The 17,503-nt window shown below is 41.5% G+C and overlaps 1 protein-coding gene across 1 annotated transcript in view; it reads right to left on the minus strand.

Annotated features, from left to right (window-relative positions):
* The window catches only part of syn2b (synapsin IIb), a gene marked incomplete at both ends in the record, with an annotated part of 150,121 nt that overhangs the window by 11,082 nt on the left and 121,536 nt on the right, over positions 1 to 17,503 (minus strand). The window contains 4 exons of the mRNA XM_081357887.1: positions 32 to 98; positions 5,220 to 5,372; positions 15,852 to 15,954; positions 17,009 to 17,083. Of these exons, the coding sequence (XP_081214013.1) occupies positions 32 to 98; positions 5,220 to 5,372; positions 15,852 to 15,954; positions 17,009 to 17,083 (398 nt within the window). The remainder of the gene's footprint in view (positions 1 to 31; positions 99 to 5,219; positions 5,373 to 15,851; positions 15,955 to 17,008; positions 17,084 to 17,503) is intronic.

Genomic DNA, 17,503 nt, shown 5'->3' on the forward strand with positions numbered 1-17,503 from the left:
CCATTACAGTCGAGAATGTACTGTAAACAACCTTGTGGAGGAGGACGCTGGCCGAGGGTCTTGTTGGGGTCAGTCAGGCTTTCTTTTAAGGCAGCGCTCTGTGAACACACACAAAGAAACCTTCAGTCTTACTGGACATTCAAGATTACATTCCGTTAGCCTCATAGCATAAGAAATAATTCATTAAAAAAGACTTGGGCAATTATGCTATGAGGCTAACGATTTGAAGCGCATTTCTGGTGATTCCACACTAGGGGGCAACACTGGACACATTTACAACACTCGACACACACTCGACACACACTGGACACATTTACAACACTCGACACACACTGGACACATTTACAACACTCGACACACACTGGACACATTTACAACACTCGACACACACTGGACACATTTACAACACTCGACACACACTGGACACATTTACAACACTGGACACACACTGGACACATTTACAACACTCGACACACACTGGACACATTTACAACACTCGACACACACTCGACACACACTGGACACATTTACAACACTGGACACACACTGGACACATTTACAACACTGGACACACACTGGACACATTTACAACACTCGACACACACTGGACACATTTACAACACTCGACACACACTCGACACACACTGGACACATTTACAACACTCGACACACACTGGACACATTTACAACACTCGACACACACTGGACACATTTACAACACTCGACACACACTGGACACATTTACAACACTCGACACACACTGGACACATTTACAACACTGGACACACACTGGACACATTTACAACACTGGACACACACTGGACACATTTACAACACTCGACACACACTGGACACATTTACAACACTCGACACACACTCGACACACACTGGACACATTTACAACACTCGACACACACTGGACACATTTACAACACTCGACACACACTGGACACATTTACAACACTCGACACACACTCGACACACACTCGACACATTTACAACACTCGACACACACTGGACACATTTACAACACTCGACACACACTCGACACACACTGGACACATTTACAACACTCGACACACACTGGACACATTTACAACACTCGACACACACTGGACACATTTACAACACTCGACACACACTGGACACATTTACAACACTCGACACACACTCGACACATTTACAACACTGGACACACACTGGACACATTTACAACACTCGACACACACTCGACACACACTCGACACATTTACAACACTCGACACACACTCGACACATTTACAACACTCGACACACACTCGACACATTTACAACACTCGACACACACTGGACACATTTACAACACTCGACACACACTCGACACACACTCGACACATTTACAACACTCGACACACACTCGACACATTTACAACACTCGACACACACTCGACACATTTTCAACACTCGACACACACTCGACACATTTACAACACTCGACACACACTCGACACATTTACAACACTCGACACACACTCGACACATTTAATAATAATAATAATAATTCATTACATTTATATAGCGCTTTTCTCGACACTCAAAGCGCTTTACATAGAAGGGGGGAATCTCCTCAACCACCACCGATGTGCAGCATCCACCTGGATGATGCGACGGCAGCCATATTGCGCCAGAACGCCCACCACACACCAGCTTACTGGTGGAGAGGAGACAGTGATGAAGCCAATCAGTATATGGGGAGGATTAGGAGGCCATGATGGACAGAGGCCACTGGGCAAATTTGGCCAGGATGCCGGGGTTACACCCCTACTCTTTCGAAAGACATCCTGGGATGTTTAATGACCACAGAGAGTCAGGACCTCGGTTTAACGTCTCATCCGAAGGACGGTGCTCTTTTGGCAGTATAGTTTCCCTGTCACTATACTGGGGCATTAGGACCCACACAGACCACAGGGTGAGCACCCCCTGCTGGCCTCACTAACACCTCTTCCAGCAGAAACCTGGTTTTCTCAGGAGGTCTCCCATCCAGGTACTGACCAGGCTCAGCCCTGCTTAGCTTCAGTGGGCAACCAGTCTTGGGCTACAGGGTGATATGGCTGGTGGCCTTTTTACAACACTCGACACACACTGGACACATTTACAACACTCGACACACACTCGACACACACTGGACACATTTACAACACTCGACACACACTCGACACACACTGGACACATTTACAACACTCGACACACACTGGACACATTTACAACACTCGACACACACTGGACACATTTACAACACTCGACACACACTCGACACATTTACAACACTCGACACACACTCGACACACACTCGACACACACTGGACACATTTACAACACTCGACACACACTCGACACACACTGGACACATTTACAACACTCGACACACACTGGACACATTTACAACACTCGACACACACTCGACACATTTACAACACTCGACACACACTCGACACATTTACAACACTCGACACACACTCGACACATTTACAACACTCGACACACACTGGACACATTTACAACACTCGACACACACTCGACACATTTACAACACTCGACACACACTCGACACATTTACAACACTCGACACACACTCGACACACACTCGACACACACTGGACACATTTACAACACTGGACACACACTCGACACACACTGGACACATTTACAACACTGGACACACACTCGATACACACTGGACACATTTACAACACTGGACACACACTGGACACATTTACAACACTGGACACACACTCGACACATTTACAACACTGGACACACACTCGATACACACTCGACACATTTACAACACTCGACACACACTCGACACACACTGGACACATTTACAACACTCGACACACACTCGACACATTTACAACACTCGACACACACTGGGCACATTTACAACACTCGACACACACTCGACACACACTCGACACATTTACAACACTCGACACACACTCGACACACACTGGGCACATTTACAACACTCGACACACACTCGACACACACTCGACACATTTACAACACTCGACACACACTCGACACACACTGGACACATTTACAACACTCGACACACACTCGACACATTTACAACACTCGACACACACTCAACACATTTACAACACTCGACACACACTCGACACACACTCGACACATTTACAACACTCGACACACACTCAACACATTTACAACACTCGACACACACTCAACACATTTACAACACTCGACACACACTCGACACACACTCGACACATTTACAACACTCGACACACACTCGACACATTTACAACACTCGACACACACTCGACACATTTACAACACTCGACACACACTCGACACATTTACAACACTCGACACACACTCGACACACACTGGACACATTTACAACACTGGACACACACTCGACACATTTACAACACTCGACACACACTCGACACATTTACAACACTCGACACACACTCGACACATTTACAACACTCGACACACACTCGACACATTTACAACACTCGACACACACTCGACACACACTGGACACATTTACAACACTGGACACACACTTGACACATTTACAACACTCAACACACACTCGACACATTTACAACACTCGACACACACTCGACACATTTACAACACTCGACACACACTCGACACATTTACAACACTCGACACACACTCGACACATTTACAACACTGGACGTAAAAATGACAATTTGACTGTAATTCAGATCTGAGTTTCTTTCTTCTGTGGAACACAAATAGAGGAAATCTTGAAAATGTGTTTTTTGTCCATATGCAATGAAAGTCATTGGGGTGTAATATTGTTTTGGGCCTGAATGCCTTCTATTGTAGCAGTCTTTAAAATAAAGAAAGTCTTTGAGGTTTGTAACCACATGAAGCCAGTAAATGATGACACTGTTTTTATTGTTAGGCGAACTATCATTTTAGGTTCAATGGCAGTATCAAGTATACAGCAGTGATATTTTAGTTATGTTATAGTTCTATTAAAATCCAGCTGTTAATGTTGTTTATGTGTCTATGTGGTGTTTTTAATACGCTTTAACACAAACCATGTGTAAATTCATAAGTCGACAGCATTGCTGAGTATTTCCTCCTTAAAACTGCAGTGAACCAAAGACAGTCTCAAAAACACGCTTTGAAATCGCTGGTGTTTCTGACGTCACAAACTACCTTGTAACCAATCAGATTAACGTGTGATCGTCAACCAGTGGATCTCTGAGCTGAGTGAGTGAGTGGAGGCGGGGCTCATTTGCATATTCATAGAACCGCGCATACTAAATGAGGCGAGGGTGTCGAGTTACATTCAAGATATTTTAAGGCATGAAGACATTTTTTTCTAGGAAAAAACAAAAAATTATAAACTACATTTAAGTTTAGAGTTATTGAGCAAATTATTGACTACAAGGGGACGAATTGTTTGCTTTTGTTTTTATATATTTTTTAAATGTTTTTGTAATTTCATCATGTGCTTTTGTCATCTTATTTAACTTTTTTGTTTTCTTTATAAATAAATATTGCTATTTAGGTTTTAGCCTAAATAATGTAATAATTTTAGTGCTTACATTTTTACTTTTTGCAGTTTTTTGCCAAAGCAACATTTCTAATTTTCGTTTAGCTTCAGTTTTTCATCTAATATCTACACTTTATTTTATGGCAGGTTTATTTCAATTAACAGATATGTTTTTAATACTTACATACAATAACCCTGGTCTGTTAAAATCCTGTATATGCAAACACACATTGGTTTGGACAATGTGCTGTACGTTTGTTTAGTGGAATATCATTTCTTGCACCAAACTGATAATATCCATTGTATTAGTGTTATGAATCCTGCAACTCCTCTCGATCACCAACAGAGGGCCTGGATATTAGTCTATTCCCTTCTAAACTACATTTCCCATGATCCCTGGACTGATTCCCTGCACACCTGTTTCCTGTTCCTGTGGATATTTAAGCACTGAACTAACATTACAGAGCATTATTTGTCTTTTGATCCTTGGACCGTTTCTCTGGTTTATGATTGTTTGCTGTGATTGTTTGATGGTATTATAATTATTTAAGTATTCATCGCTTGTTTGCCTGATGGTGGTGTTAATGTTAATAAAGCTGCAAATGGATCTAAACCCCAGTCCCTCTGTATCATTAATAGAGTTCACGATCGTTTGAGTTTGGTGACGTACGTGTGCAGGTTGTGCAGTGGTCGCAGGTCTGTGTGGAGAACGAGAGGCCGAGCGACTGGATTCCTGGTTCATCTTGGCCAGAACGATGGCGGCGATCAGCTGACGGTCCTCAAGCTGGTGTTCACCAATGAGCTGCATCGAAGATCCCACCACCTGCATACACACACACACACACACACACACACACACACACACACACACACACACACACACACACACACACACACACACACACACACACACACACACACACACACACACACACACACACACACGCAAGCATTAATGCATTAAGATGAGCAGCGATGGTTCTCAGCATTCAAAGGAATCCAAGACACAAAACAACAATATTAAAGGGATAGTTCACCCATCATTTACTGTTGTTCCAAACCTGTTTGAGTTTGGAACTTCTGCTGAACTTAAAGGAAGATATTTTGAAGAATATATATGAACATATGAAGAACTATTTATTAAAACTAAAATAACTACACAAAGACACCCCATGTAAATAGGGTAAAATATTTACTGATAGAAATCACCAGTTGATTGATTGCATTAAAAATTGCAACAACAACAAAAAAGTATTACATGTTTTCTGAAATGTTGTTTAAATATGCAAATTAGGCATTATCATGTTAATTAAAAAAACAATTTACACACATTTCCAGAGGAGAAATCTGAACATTGGATAAAGCAATTTTTTTAATTCTTGTTAGTTTTTACACTAATGATTGCTGCGATTATTAATTACAACTTAAGATTCAACATTAGAATAAGAAAGAATGTGTTGTTTCAACTTAAAAAGGTATGTGTTTGTGCTTGACTTAAAATATTAAGTTGCAGTTCTCTTTTTATCACTCCATAAATAATAAAGTACTGTCAACAGACAGAAAAAATACATTTTCAATGTATAAATGTTATATAAATCAGGTGTATGAATTATATATGTGATATATATATATATATGAATTACCCATAAGAATAAAGACATGAATAAATCTGTGTAAAGCTGCTGAAGTGGAGATTTCGGCTTCTCAAAATCTACAGACGTGAAGAGATCAAGTGCAATAAAATAAACACTTAAATGTGTGTTTTGGATGTTTTCTGTCCACTGGTCTGAAAGAAAACATGTTATGGAAGCAAAATAGACCAAATTCTCCAAATGGACCAGTGCTTGAAAACAACACAGAAATCAATGCTTTGACCATCATAGTTCATCATCTGACATGCAATTATTCTGACATTGACTTGTAGCCTTAAGCAAATCTCTCTTCTACTAAAGGAAGAATGATGTCTGTTTTCTTGTAGACAATGATCTGATTTCAGAATTCTGTCATTGTGGTGCGACACCAGGAAGACAATCATGACCACATCCTTCCATCATGGAAATTCAAAATATTGTCTATTTAACCACATTAACCCTAAGGTTACTTCTAGTCAACAGGATGTGTTAAAGGGACCATCAAAATAAAGAGAAATCCTGTTGAAAACAGTTGCCGCCTTAGTGAGACAACAAGTTTCTCTTAACGATTCCCCGTACACGTCTTAAAACGAAAGGTGATCGTGCTTTCGCTGTTGCTGGACCTAGATTGTGGAACAATCTACCATTGGACGTTAGATCTTCCTTGAATCTTAATGTTTTTAAGGGTCGTTTAAAACCGTATCTGTATTCTCTGGCTTTTTAGCACTTTGTACATGGATGTTGTATGTCTTTTTCCTGTCCTGTTGATTTTATTGCAATGTACAGCACCTTGGAACTACGGTGGTAGTCTGTAAGGTGCTATATAAATAAATAAACGAACGAACGAACGAGATAATCAATTTGAACTCTGTTATATTTATAAAGATAAAGTAACATTTCCTTTATGCATGTAGAACAGAGTCAGAGTTTTACATTAATGACAATAATGACTGTTGACCATTTGAAAAATAAATAAATAAATACATATGATAATAATAATAAAAGTAAAAAGTACACCCCACCATGGGATGTAGAGCTTTTGGTTGAACTGCCCCGAGTCTTTGGAATACCGTACCTCAAGACATACGAAATAGTTCTTTTTTTTTTTTTAAACATATTTTTATTGAAAAACATGTAGCATAACAAAAACATTTCCAAAAAACAAAACATTTTTTTATTTTTAACTATCTCCCCACCCCCACCCACACCCACCCTCAGCATCCAAAAAATCAGTTACACAGGTATAGAAGTTATTATACAAAGGCTAAGACAAATGTGTCCACATATTTTCAAATACATAAGCACATCATATTTACACATATCAATCAGTGGATTGAGAGGTATCTAATATTGCCTGTATCGACATTTGGCTATTTTCCAGAAAATGTATAAAAAGATCCCATATTTTATGGTAATCTTTTAGTTTGCCCTTTATGCTGTAGGTTATTCTTTCCAATGCAATACAATGTGACAGATCTTTTAACCAATGATCAATGGATGGACCTTCTATGTTCTTCCAGTAGAATGCTACTAAACGTCTTGCATGAACTAGACAAATGTCAATCATTTAGTGTGATAACCTGATAATGGTAGACTTACAGGAATTAAACCCAAAGCACATATTTCAGGGGTCATTGGAATTGGTTTTGAGATAATTAAAGAAATTAGTGCTGTCACCTTTTGCCAGAATGTCTTGATCACCTCACATTCCCAGATACAATGGAAGAATGTTCCCTTATGTTTTTGGCATTTAAAACAGATATCTGGGATTTCCGGGTTAAATTTATTTAACTTTTCAGGGGTGACATATGTACGCATTACCCAGTTGTATTGGATCAGCTTAAATCTAGTATTAATTGACACATTCTGGGCTTTAACACATATCTGGCTCCATTCTGAATCTGGAAGGTCATTTTGCAAATCTATACCCCAAGCAATTCTCTTGGAATCAGATGATTCCTTAGAACTGTTTACAAATTTGCAATAAAACAGTGAAATTTGGTTTGTACTAGGTTCCTCGTAAAACATAGCCTTTTCTAGTTCTGTTGGTAGAGGTCTAGATAGTGAATGGTTTTGCTTGTTATTGATATAACTGCGAATTTGCAAGTATTTAAAAAAGTGTTTCATTGGGATGCCAAATTTTTCATTAAGATCTTTAAAGGGCATCAATGTATCTCCCTCAAACAAATCCCCAACCTTACGAATACCCTTTAGTGCCCACTGTTTAAAACCAGAGTCATTTTCCCCTGGTCTGAAGTCCTTATTTCCCCAAATAGGAGAAAAGTATGAAAGAGTTGGGACTTCACCCAATGCGTGCTGAACATCATTCCATACTATCAAAGTATTTTTAACAAAGGGATTTTTTGTAGCCTTTTTTAGCTTTTTATACAAGTCAGAGTACAAATACATATCCATCCCTATATCTTTTGCAACTATAGATTCTATTTCTACCCAGGGTAATTTGGCTGCAATACGAAATAGTTCTAGTCTTTCAATTTCTAAATCATGTCTTAAAACCATTTTTTTTAGATTAGCTTATTATGATTGACATAGCCTTTGTAAACAATCGTCGGGGGTGAACAAAAGCCCCCTGCTTGGGACAGAAGGTCCAGAGGAGGCCTGTCGAGGAAAGACACTAAATCGGGGAGCCAAACTCGGCCCGGCCACCACGGGGCTATAAGGAGTAGGCATACATGGTCCCTGCGAACTCTCTCCAGAACTCCCGGGAGCAGAGCGATCGGGGTCATACAAACGTAGCCTCGGCCACGTCTGTACCATCGCGTCCAGTCCGAGAGGAGCTATATGCGTGAGGGAGAACCAAAGTGGACAGTGAGACGTCTCTCGAGACGCAAACAGATCCACTTGTGCCCGGCCGAACACCCTCCACATCTGCTCCACCTCCTCGGGGTGGAGCCTCCATTCCCCGGACCTCAGCCCCAGTCTCCACAGTCTGCTCCTATATTCTGGACCCCAGGGATGTAAGCCGCTCTGAGTGACAGCAGCTTCCCCTGGGACCACATAGCGAACGTGAGCGTAAACCCCCCTGATTATTTTTATAGGCGACCACCGATGTGTTGTCTGTCCGGACCAGCACATGATGGCCCCTGAGGTCTGGGAGGAAATTCTTGAGGGCAAGAAATACGGCCAACATCTCTAGGTGGTTGATGTGCCAAGAGAGATGATGGTGCCTCCATAGACCAGAAAAGTGGTCCTCTGTAGTGGAGAAAGCACACTCTTTTTGGCGTTTAACCGTAACCCCAACTTTCTCATGTGGGCGAGAACAACATCTCAATGCCGAACCGCCAACTGATGCGACTGAGCCAGAATCAACCAATCGTCAATGTAGTTCATGATGCAAATACCCTGCAGACGCATTGGCGCCAGAGCTGCATCTACGCATTTGATGAAAGTGCGGGGTGATAGTGCTAGGCCGAACTGAAGAACTCGATATTGGTAAGCTTTGCCCCGAAAGCGAACCTCCTGTGATGTGGAAGGATGGATATATGGAAGTATGCATCCTTGAGATCTATCATGACAAACCAGTCCTCGGGTCTGATCTGTGGCATGATTTGTCTCAATGTTAACATTTTGAACTTAAGCTGCACGACTGACTCGTTCACCACTCTCAGATCCAAAGTGGGACGCAACCCCCCCATCCTTCTTTGGAACGATGAAATACCGACTGTAAAACCCGGTTTTCCTGCTGGAGGGGGGTACATGTTCTATGGGCCCTTTCTCTAACAGGGTTTTCACTTATTGGGCCCACCACGGTGGATAGGACCCCATAAACCTGGGCGGGCGAGACCCAAATTGTAATTGATAACCCTTTTCTATGGTCTGCAGGATCCAATGAGATGGCAGTACCTTCCACGCAGTCAAAAATTCTACTAGAGGTACCAGCCTCTCGTGACTGGCTTCTGGATTTTGTTGCGCAATCAGCCTGACGCCCTGTAACGGCGAACCGGCAGGGAACGACCGAACTGACTGCTCTGGGACCCTCCTCGGAGGGGGCGGGCATCCCAGGACCACTACATTTCGGAGGTATGGACAGGGACCATCCTGGTGGTGGTGGGGAGGGATGGAGGTAAGTGATGGCATCAGCATCTGCGAACTCAGACGTGTGTAAGTACTTTTTATACTCCAAGTATTATAACACGATTGGTTAGATCTGAAGGTAATAAGTGACGCAACAATTGAGTCTTCCTGGCAAAACTTACGCTAAAGCTTTCATGGGTGCACACACAGTCTGAACTGCTTACTTGCCATATTTTCTGATATATATACACTCACCTAAAGGATTATTAGGATTTTTGAGCGTGGCATGGTTGTTGGTGGCAGAAGGGCCGGTCTGAGTATTTCACAATCTGCTCAGTTACTGGGATTTTCATGCACAACCATTTCTAGGGTTTACAAAGAATGGTGTGAAAGGGAAAAACATCCAGTATGCGGCAGTCCTGTGGGCGAAAATGCCTTGTTGATGCTAGAGGTCAGAGGAGAATGGGCCGACTGATTCAAGCTGGTAGAAGAGCAACTTTGACTGAAATAACCACTCGTTACAACCGAGGTATGCAGCAAAGCATTTGTGAAGCCACAACACGCACAACCTTGAGGCGGATGGGCTACAACAGCAGAAGACCCCACCGGGTACCACTCATCTCCACTACAAATAGGAAAAAGAGGCTACAATTTGCACGAGCTCACCAAAATTGGACAGTTGAAGACTGGAAAAATGTTGCCTGGTCTGATGAGTCTCGATTTCTGTTGAGACATTCAGATGGTAGAGTCAGAATTTGGCGTAAACAGAATGAGAACATGGATCCATCATGCCTTGTTCCCACTGTGCAGGCTGGTGGTGGTGGTGTAATGGTGTGGGGAATGTTTTCTTGGCACACTTTAGGCCCCTTAGTGCCAATTGGTCATAGTTTAAATGCCACGGCCTACCTGAGCATTGTTTCTGACCATGTCCATCCCTTTATGACCACCATGTGCCCATCCTCTGATGGCTACTTCCAGCAGGATAATGCACCATGTCACAAAGCTCGAATCATTTCAAATTGGTTTCTTGAACATGACAATGAGTTTACTGTACTAAAATGGCCCCCACAGTCACCAGATCTCAACCCAATAGAGCATCTTTGGGATGTGGTGGAACGGGAGCTTCGTGCCCTGGATGTGCTTCTAGTCAGGAGGCCAAAACTGATATTAAAACTTTGTCGGACACTTTTTGGTACAAGTATACAACCTATCAAGTATTAATATTTATCCCCTCAACATGTGTTCTAGCCAGGTTGTCAGCTTAGAAAATGTTTTTTTGTCCATTTTAACACTATATTCTTAAAAGTGGTAAAAGCGGATTTTTTCCCCCAAAGTGCTTCCATTTTCTTCCGTTACCTATTGTAATTTTGGGCAAATGTGCAATATAATCCAACTTATGTGCAAGCATGATCATTAAAAAATAATAATCAATAAATACCACAAGAGTATCACACCACAAGGGGCACTGTTGTGTCAGCGCAGCTGTGATTTGGCAGCAGATTGAGGCAGCAGATCCAGAGAAGATGATCACAGCAGGTGTCAACAGTACAGTCTGAACAAAACTTTATAAAGGAGTGAATCACACAATCACACAACAGATTAACTTGATCTATTTGTCTACACAAACATTTACCTCAAGATTCTACCATTCTACCATCAAATGTTGCCAGAAACAGGTAAGCTAAACTGTTTTCCAACTAGCTATATACTTACCAGACATACACTCACCTAAAGGATTATTAGGAACACCATACTAATACTGTGTTTGACCCCCTTTCGCCTTCAGAACTGCCTTAATTCTACGTGGCATTGATTCAACAAGGTGCTGAAAGCATTCTTTAGTAAGGGTATCACGATTCTCCAAATCCTCGATTCGATTACATTTTCGATTCTAAAGTCACGGTTCGATTCAATTCTCGATTTTAAAAAAATAAATTGAAAGCACAAGCTATGCCATTTTAAGACTTTTATGCAATATAATAATATCTGACCTTTGTTCGCAATTCCACACACTACATTGTCAAATTTAAAATGTTTATTAACAACATAATGTAACAATAACTTATATCTTCAGTCAATTGGAAACTTAAACAATATAACCTATTACCTGGCTATTATAGTCCCGGGGCTCCCTGGACTCCTCAGAGCAGTCACAAGCGAATAGCACGGCGTTTTAAATTGGGTTCCCACAGCGTTTGCAACGCAGTATGAGAGAACGTTCTCGTAAGGGAACGTAGGCTACTTGGTTACTTGCGTAACCTCGGTTCCCTTAGAGATAAGGGAACGAGTACTGCTTTGCCTTGCCGTGCTATTTCGCTCATATCAGGTACTTCGCTTCAGTCGATTTAAACCTAAAATCCTTTGGCGAGTTTTATTGTGAATTATACTCTCCAGCCACGTCCAAATTGGCGCGCTCGAGGTTGGCAGGGCGCCCTGCGCTCCCATTGGACCGTACGCCACTGCTAACTCGCCATAGGTTCGTGCAGTTGCCGCAGCACAGACAATCAGCTCGCTCAGACGAGATATGATGCTCTCGCTGCAATGTGTTTTAAAATAAAGGCTTCAATATTCTCGAGAAAAGGAGTTTTACCTATTACAGGCAAGCCGAGCTGCCGTGACATTGATTCGATAATCGAGATTGAGCATTAATTTCGATCGATTTAGATTTAAAATCGAAATCGTGACACCCTTATTCTTTAGAAATGTTGGCCCATATTGATAGGATAGCATCTTGCAGTTGATGGAGATTTGTGGGATGCACATCCATGGCACGAAGCTCCCGTTCCACCACATCCCAAAGATGCTCTATTGGGTTGAGATCTGGTGACTGTGGGGGCCATTTTAGTACAGTGAACTCATTGTCATGTTCAAGAAACCAATTTGAAATGATTCGAACTTTTTGACATGGTGCATTATCCTGCTGGAAGTAGCCATCAGAGGATGGGTACATGGTGGTCATAAAGGGATGGACATGGTCAGAAACAATGCTCAGGTAGGCCATGGCATTTAAACGATGCCCAATTGGCACTAAGGGGCCTAAAGTGTGCCAAGAAAACATCCCCCACACCATTACACCACCAACACCACCCTTCACAGTGGTAACAAGGCATGATGGATCCATGTTCTCATTCTGTTTACGCCAAATTCTGACTCTACCATCTGAATGTCTCAACAGAAATCGAGACTCATCAGACCAGGCAACATTTTTCCAGTCTTCAACTGTCCAATTTTGGTGAGCTCGTGCAAATTGTAGCCTCTTTTTCCTATTTGTAGTGGAGATGAGTGGTACCCGGTGGGGTCTTCTGCTGTTGTAGCCCATCCGCCTCAAGGTTGTGCGTGTTGTGGCTTCACAAATGCTTTGCTGCATACCTCGGTTGTAACGAGTGGTTATTTCAGTCAAAGTTGCTCTTCTATCAGCTTGAATCAGTCGGCCCATCCTCCTCTGACCTCTAGCATCAACAAGGCATTTTCGCCCACAGGACTGCCGCATACTGGATGTTTTTCCCTTTTCACACCATTCTTTGTAAACCCTAGAAATGGTTGTGCATGAAAATCCCAGTAACTGAGCAGATTGTGAAATACTCAGACCGGCCCGTCTGGCACCAACAACCATGCCACGCTCAAAATTGCTTATCACCTTTCTTTCCCATTCTGACATTCAGTTTGGAGTTCAGGAGATTGTCTTGACCAGGACCACACCCCTAAATGCATTGAAGCAACTGCCATGTGATTGGTTGATTAGATAATTGCATTAATGAGAAATTGAACAGGTGTTCCTAATAATCCTTTAGGTGAGTTTATAGCTAGGCTAATTTACTTTCATAATTACTAGCTTACTTACTAATAGGTAAATTAAGTTTTGTGCAGATGTGTATGGAAATATTGTTTTTAATTTATTTGCTGCACAGCAGCCTATTTTACAGTCTGCTATAGCTAAAAGCGTTAATAAGTTTGTTATATAGCAAAGCCCTCAGCTTATGTCAGAGGACATTGTAGTGATACACTCAGAAACCAATCAGACTAGTGTGGTGAAAAATGTATTTGCCTTCAGATGAGATAACATGGATCCAGAGGAAGCTGTAAGCCTAGCGTCCAAAGAAAAACAAATAGGAAGAGATATTGATTGGGAACAATGTTTCATTTGTCAAGACAAATATGGAAAATACAGCCAAGATAAAGCCCTTTGATTGAAGTGATTTTTCAGGAAGTGGTGTCTTTGTGCTCTTTCTGGAGATTATTGTAGTATAATATTGTGCAATATTTTTGCAATATAATAGACACACACCATTATTTGCATTGCGCTTAGCTTGACCTTGCTTATTCAATCCATTCAGTCTCAAAGGGATGAGACTGACAACCTGAGAGCCAACCTCTGCCAACCTGAGAGCCACTGCTTTGATGGGGAAAAACATACCTTTGCCATAGGACTATTAAATAGTTATTACTACTAACTAGTTACTAACCCCCAACCCTAAAGAAGTGAGAGAGCAGTTTTGTTAGGATGGAATTAATAACTATAGTGATATGTGAATGTAATATAATTTGTGTTACAACCTGGTACACTAATTAAGTCAAATAGCACCATAGACCATCATCTACAGTTCTAAATTTCCGCCTTGACATTAAAGTATTATAACTTGTGCAGCATTGCACTGTCTCTCCCTACAAGCTTTAAACTTGGCTTGACTCATTCCCATAGATATGGGTACTGATTGATAGAGGTTTTGGGATACTAGGTTATGTTTCCAAGCTGATATTCACTTTGAAAACTGGTTCTCTTTAGGCGGAGATAGTTTTTTTCATGTTCTAGTTCTGTTGTCTCTTACACTGTACAATAAATGTTCATTCTGACACTTCAGCAGACATCCCATGAGTGTTGGCTTTCATTTGATACCATTTTTATGAATATGGTCCTTGTGGTTGTGGAGATATTCAACATTTACTGTTGGCATGTCGTGTTAAGCAGGAAACCAAAAAATTGGCCTGAAATTGCTTGTACAAGTCACACAAAAAAAAAAATCGGCTTGACAACCACCCTAATATCTTACCTATGGGTGTCTTCTAACTAAAAAAATAGGGTGACAGCTTGTACAAAAACATGTCCGCAAAAGTCTTAACGGAAGCCCTTTTCAGAATTGGCCCCCTGACTATTCCCACAAATCTCCATCAACTGCAAGATGCTATCCTATCAATATGGGCCAACATTTCTAAAGAATGCTTTCAGCACCTTGTTGAATCAATGCCACGTAGAATTAAGGCAGTTCTGAAGGCGAAAGGGGGTCAAACACAGTATTACTATGGTGTTCCTAATAATCCTTTAGGTGAGTGTACAGTATGTGACAAAACAACACCAAATAGACAATAACAGTTTCACACAGAGCGCTTGTGAAGACACAGAAAACCCTTGAAAGGGAACTGTCGCAATATCTGACTCAGATTCCCACAAGTAGATTTGTCATAGATATATGTGTTCTTTGGAAAACCTCACAAAACAAACACTCTCACTGTGGTAAAACGCCTCTTCGTATGACTATAATCCTTATAATACTAATTAAACACTTTAGTCTGGCGTAGAACTGAAACTCTCAGCTCACATGCAGTGATATCGATGTCAATAAATGAACACTCGCTCTCACCTCAGTGATATAATCCTTCCCATCTTTCCCATGTATGGCTTTAACAGCACAGATGTCCAGACCTCCGAAGACATCGGCACAGGCGTCCACCCACAGCTTATATCTGGAGAGAAGATCACATATCTATCTATTATATCTACAGGAGAGAAGATCACATATCTATCTATTATATCTACAGGAGAGAAGATCACATATCTATCTATTATATCTACAGACTACAGAGAAGATCACCAGCTCTCACTTTCACAATTACTGATCACTTCAGCTATACATCAAGTTCAAAACGTAGGTTCAGGAGGAGCCTAAACATTCAGTTCTGTCAATCATTACGAGCATACTAAATAAGCAGCAGACACTACGTCATCCCATTGACAAATTCTTCCGGCAGCCCTCCTCCTCCCCTTCTCCTCCAGTAAATTATCTGGGGTTTGGGTTCAACTCGGAGCTCAAGCCGAGCCTCGGGTTCAAGCCTCCTCCAAGGACAGCAAGCCAAGTTAGTTTACTAAACTTCAAGGTTGAATGGGCAAGCAAACTAGTGAAATTTACATTCATGCATATGGCGAATGCTTTTATCCAAAGCGACTTGCATTGCATTCAAAATACAACATTTATTTTTTATCAGCTTATCAAATCCATGCAAGCGCCACAATCAACTGCACAATGGAACAAAACTCACTGTCTGTCTGTGAGTTATTCTCCAAGATCTTTTCAGTGATTGCAAACCTGGTGGAGTCTGTGAAAGTGTGTGTGTGTGTGTGTGTGTGTGTGTGTGTGTGTGTGTGTGTGTGTGTGTGTGAGATTAAGTGAGTGAGTAGTGTGTGTGTGTGTGTGTGTGTGTGTGTGTGTGTGTGTGTGTGTGTGTGCTTGTGTGAGTGATTAAGTGAGTGAGTAGTGAGTGTGTGTGTGTTTGTGTGTGTGTGTGTGTGTGTGTGTGAGTGTGTGTGTGTGTGTGTGTGTGTGTGTGTGTGTGTGTGTGTGTGTGTGTGTGTGTGTGTTTGTGTGAGTGATTAAGTGAGTGAGTAGTGAGTGTGTGTGTGTTTGTGTGTGTGTGTGTGTGTGTGTGTGTGTGTGTGTGTGTGTGTGTGTGTTTGTGTGTGTGTGTGTGTGTTTGTGTGAGTGATTAAGTGAGTGAGTAGTGAGTGTGTGTGTGTACTTACTTGTCAGTCATGGCCACTTGCTCCAGCATGGCAGAGCCGGTGTTTGACTTCCAGTTGCCAGAGATAGATGTTCTCCTGTGAATTATAATCATTTATCACGTCACATTCAGTGTGCATTAGATCTAGCTAATCATTATCACAGGAATGACTAATGTATGACTTCAGAAGATTTTACACAACATGTACAGACTGTTATTATGACATGTTTATGATCATTTTGCATTCTTTTTAAAGCTTGAACCTGAAGACCAAAAAAGAAAATGATACATTTAGTCCTGGTTCACTTATCAGTGATTACAATGCCTGTCCCGAACTAATGGACAAACTTTGTGACTATGGTGAGAATAACCAGGTATGCTTGACCCTTCTGTCCTTTTTAGGCTCACATCTTGTAACAACGTTTAGATGCCTTTGGTCGATGTTGAGTTCAAATTTCATTCGATCCAGACCAGAGTTCATGTGGAAGTGGATCGAGACCCAATTGCACCAGAGTTC

Source organism: Scardinius erythrophthalmus, assembly GCF_964197995.2.
Source record: "Scardinius erythrophthalmus genome assembly, chromosome: 25".
NCBI classification, from domain to species: Eukaryota; Metazoa; Chordata; class Actinopteri; order Cypriniformes; family Leuciscidae; genus Scardinius; species Scardinius erythrophthalmus.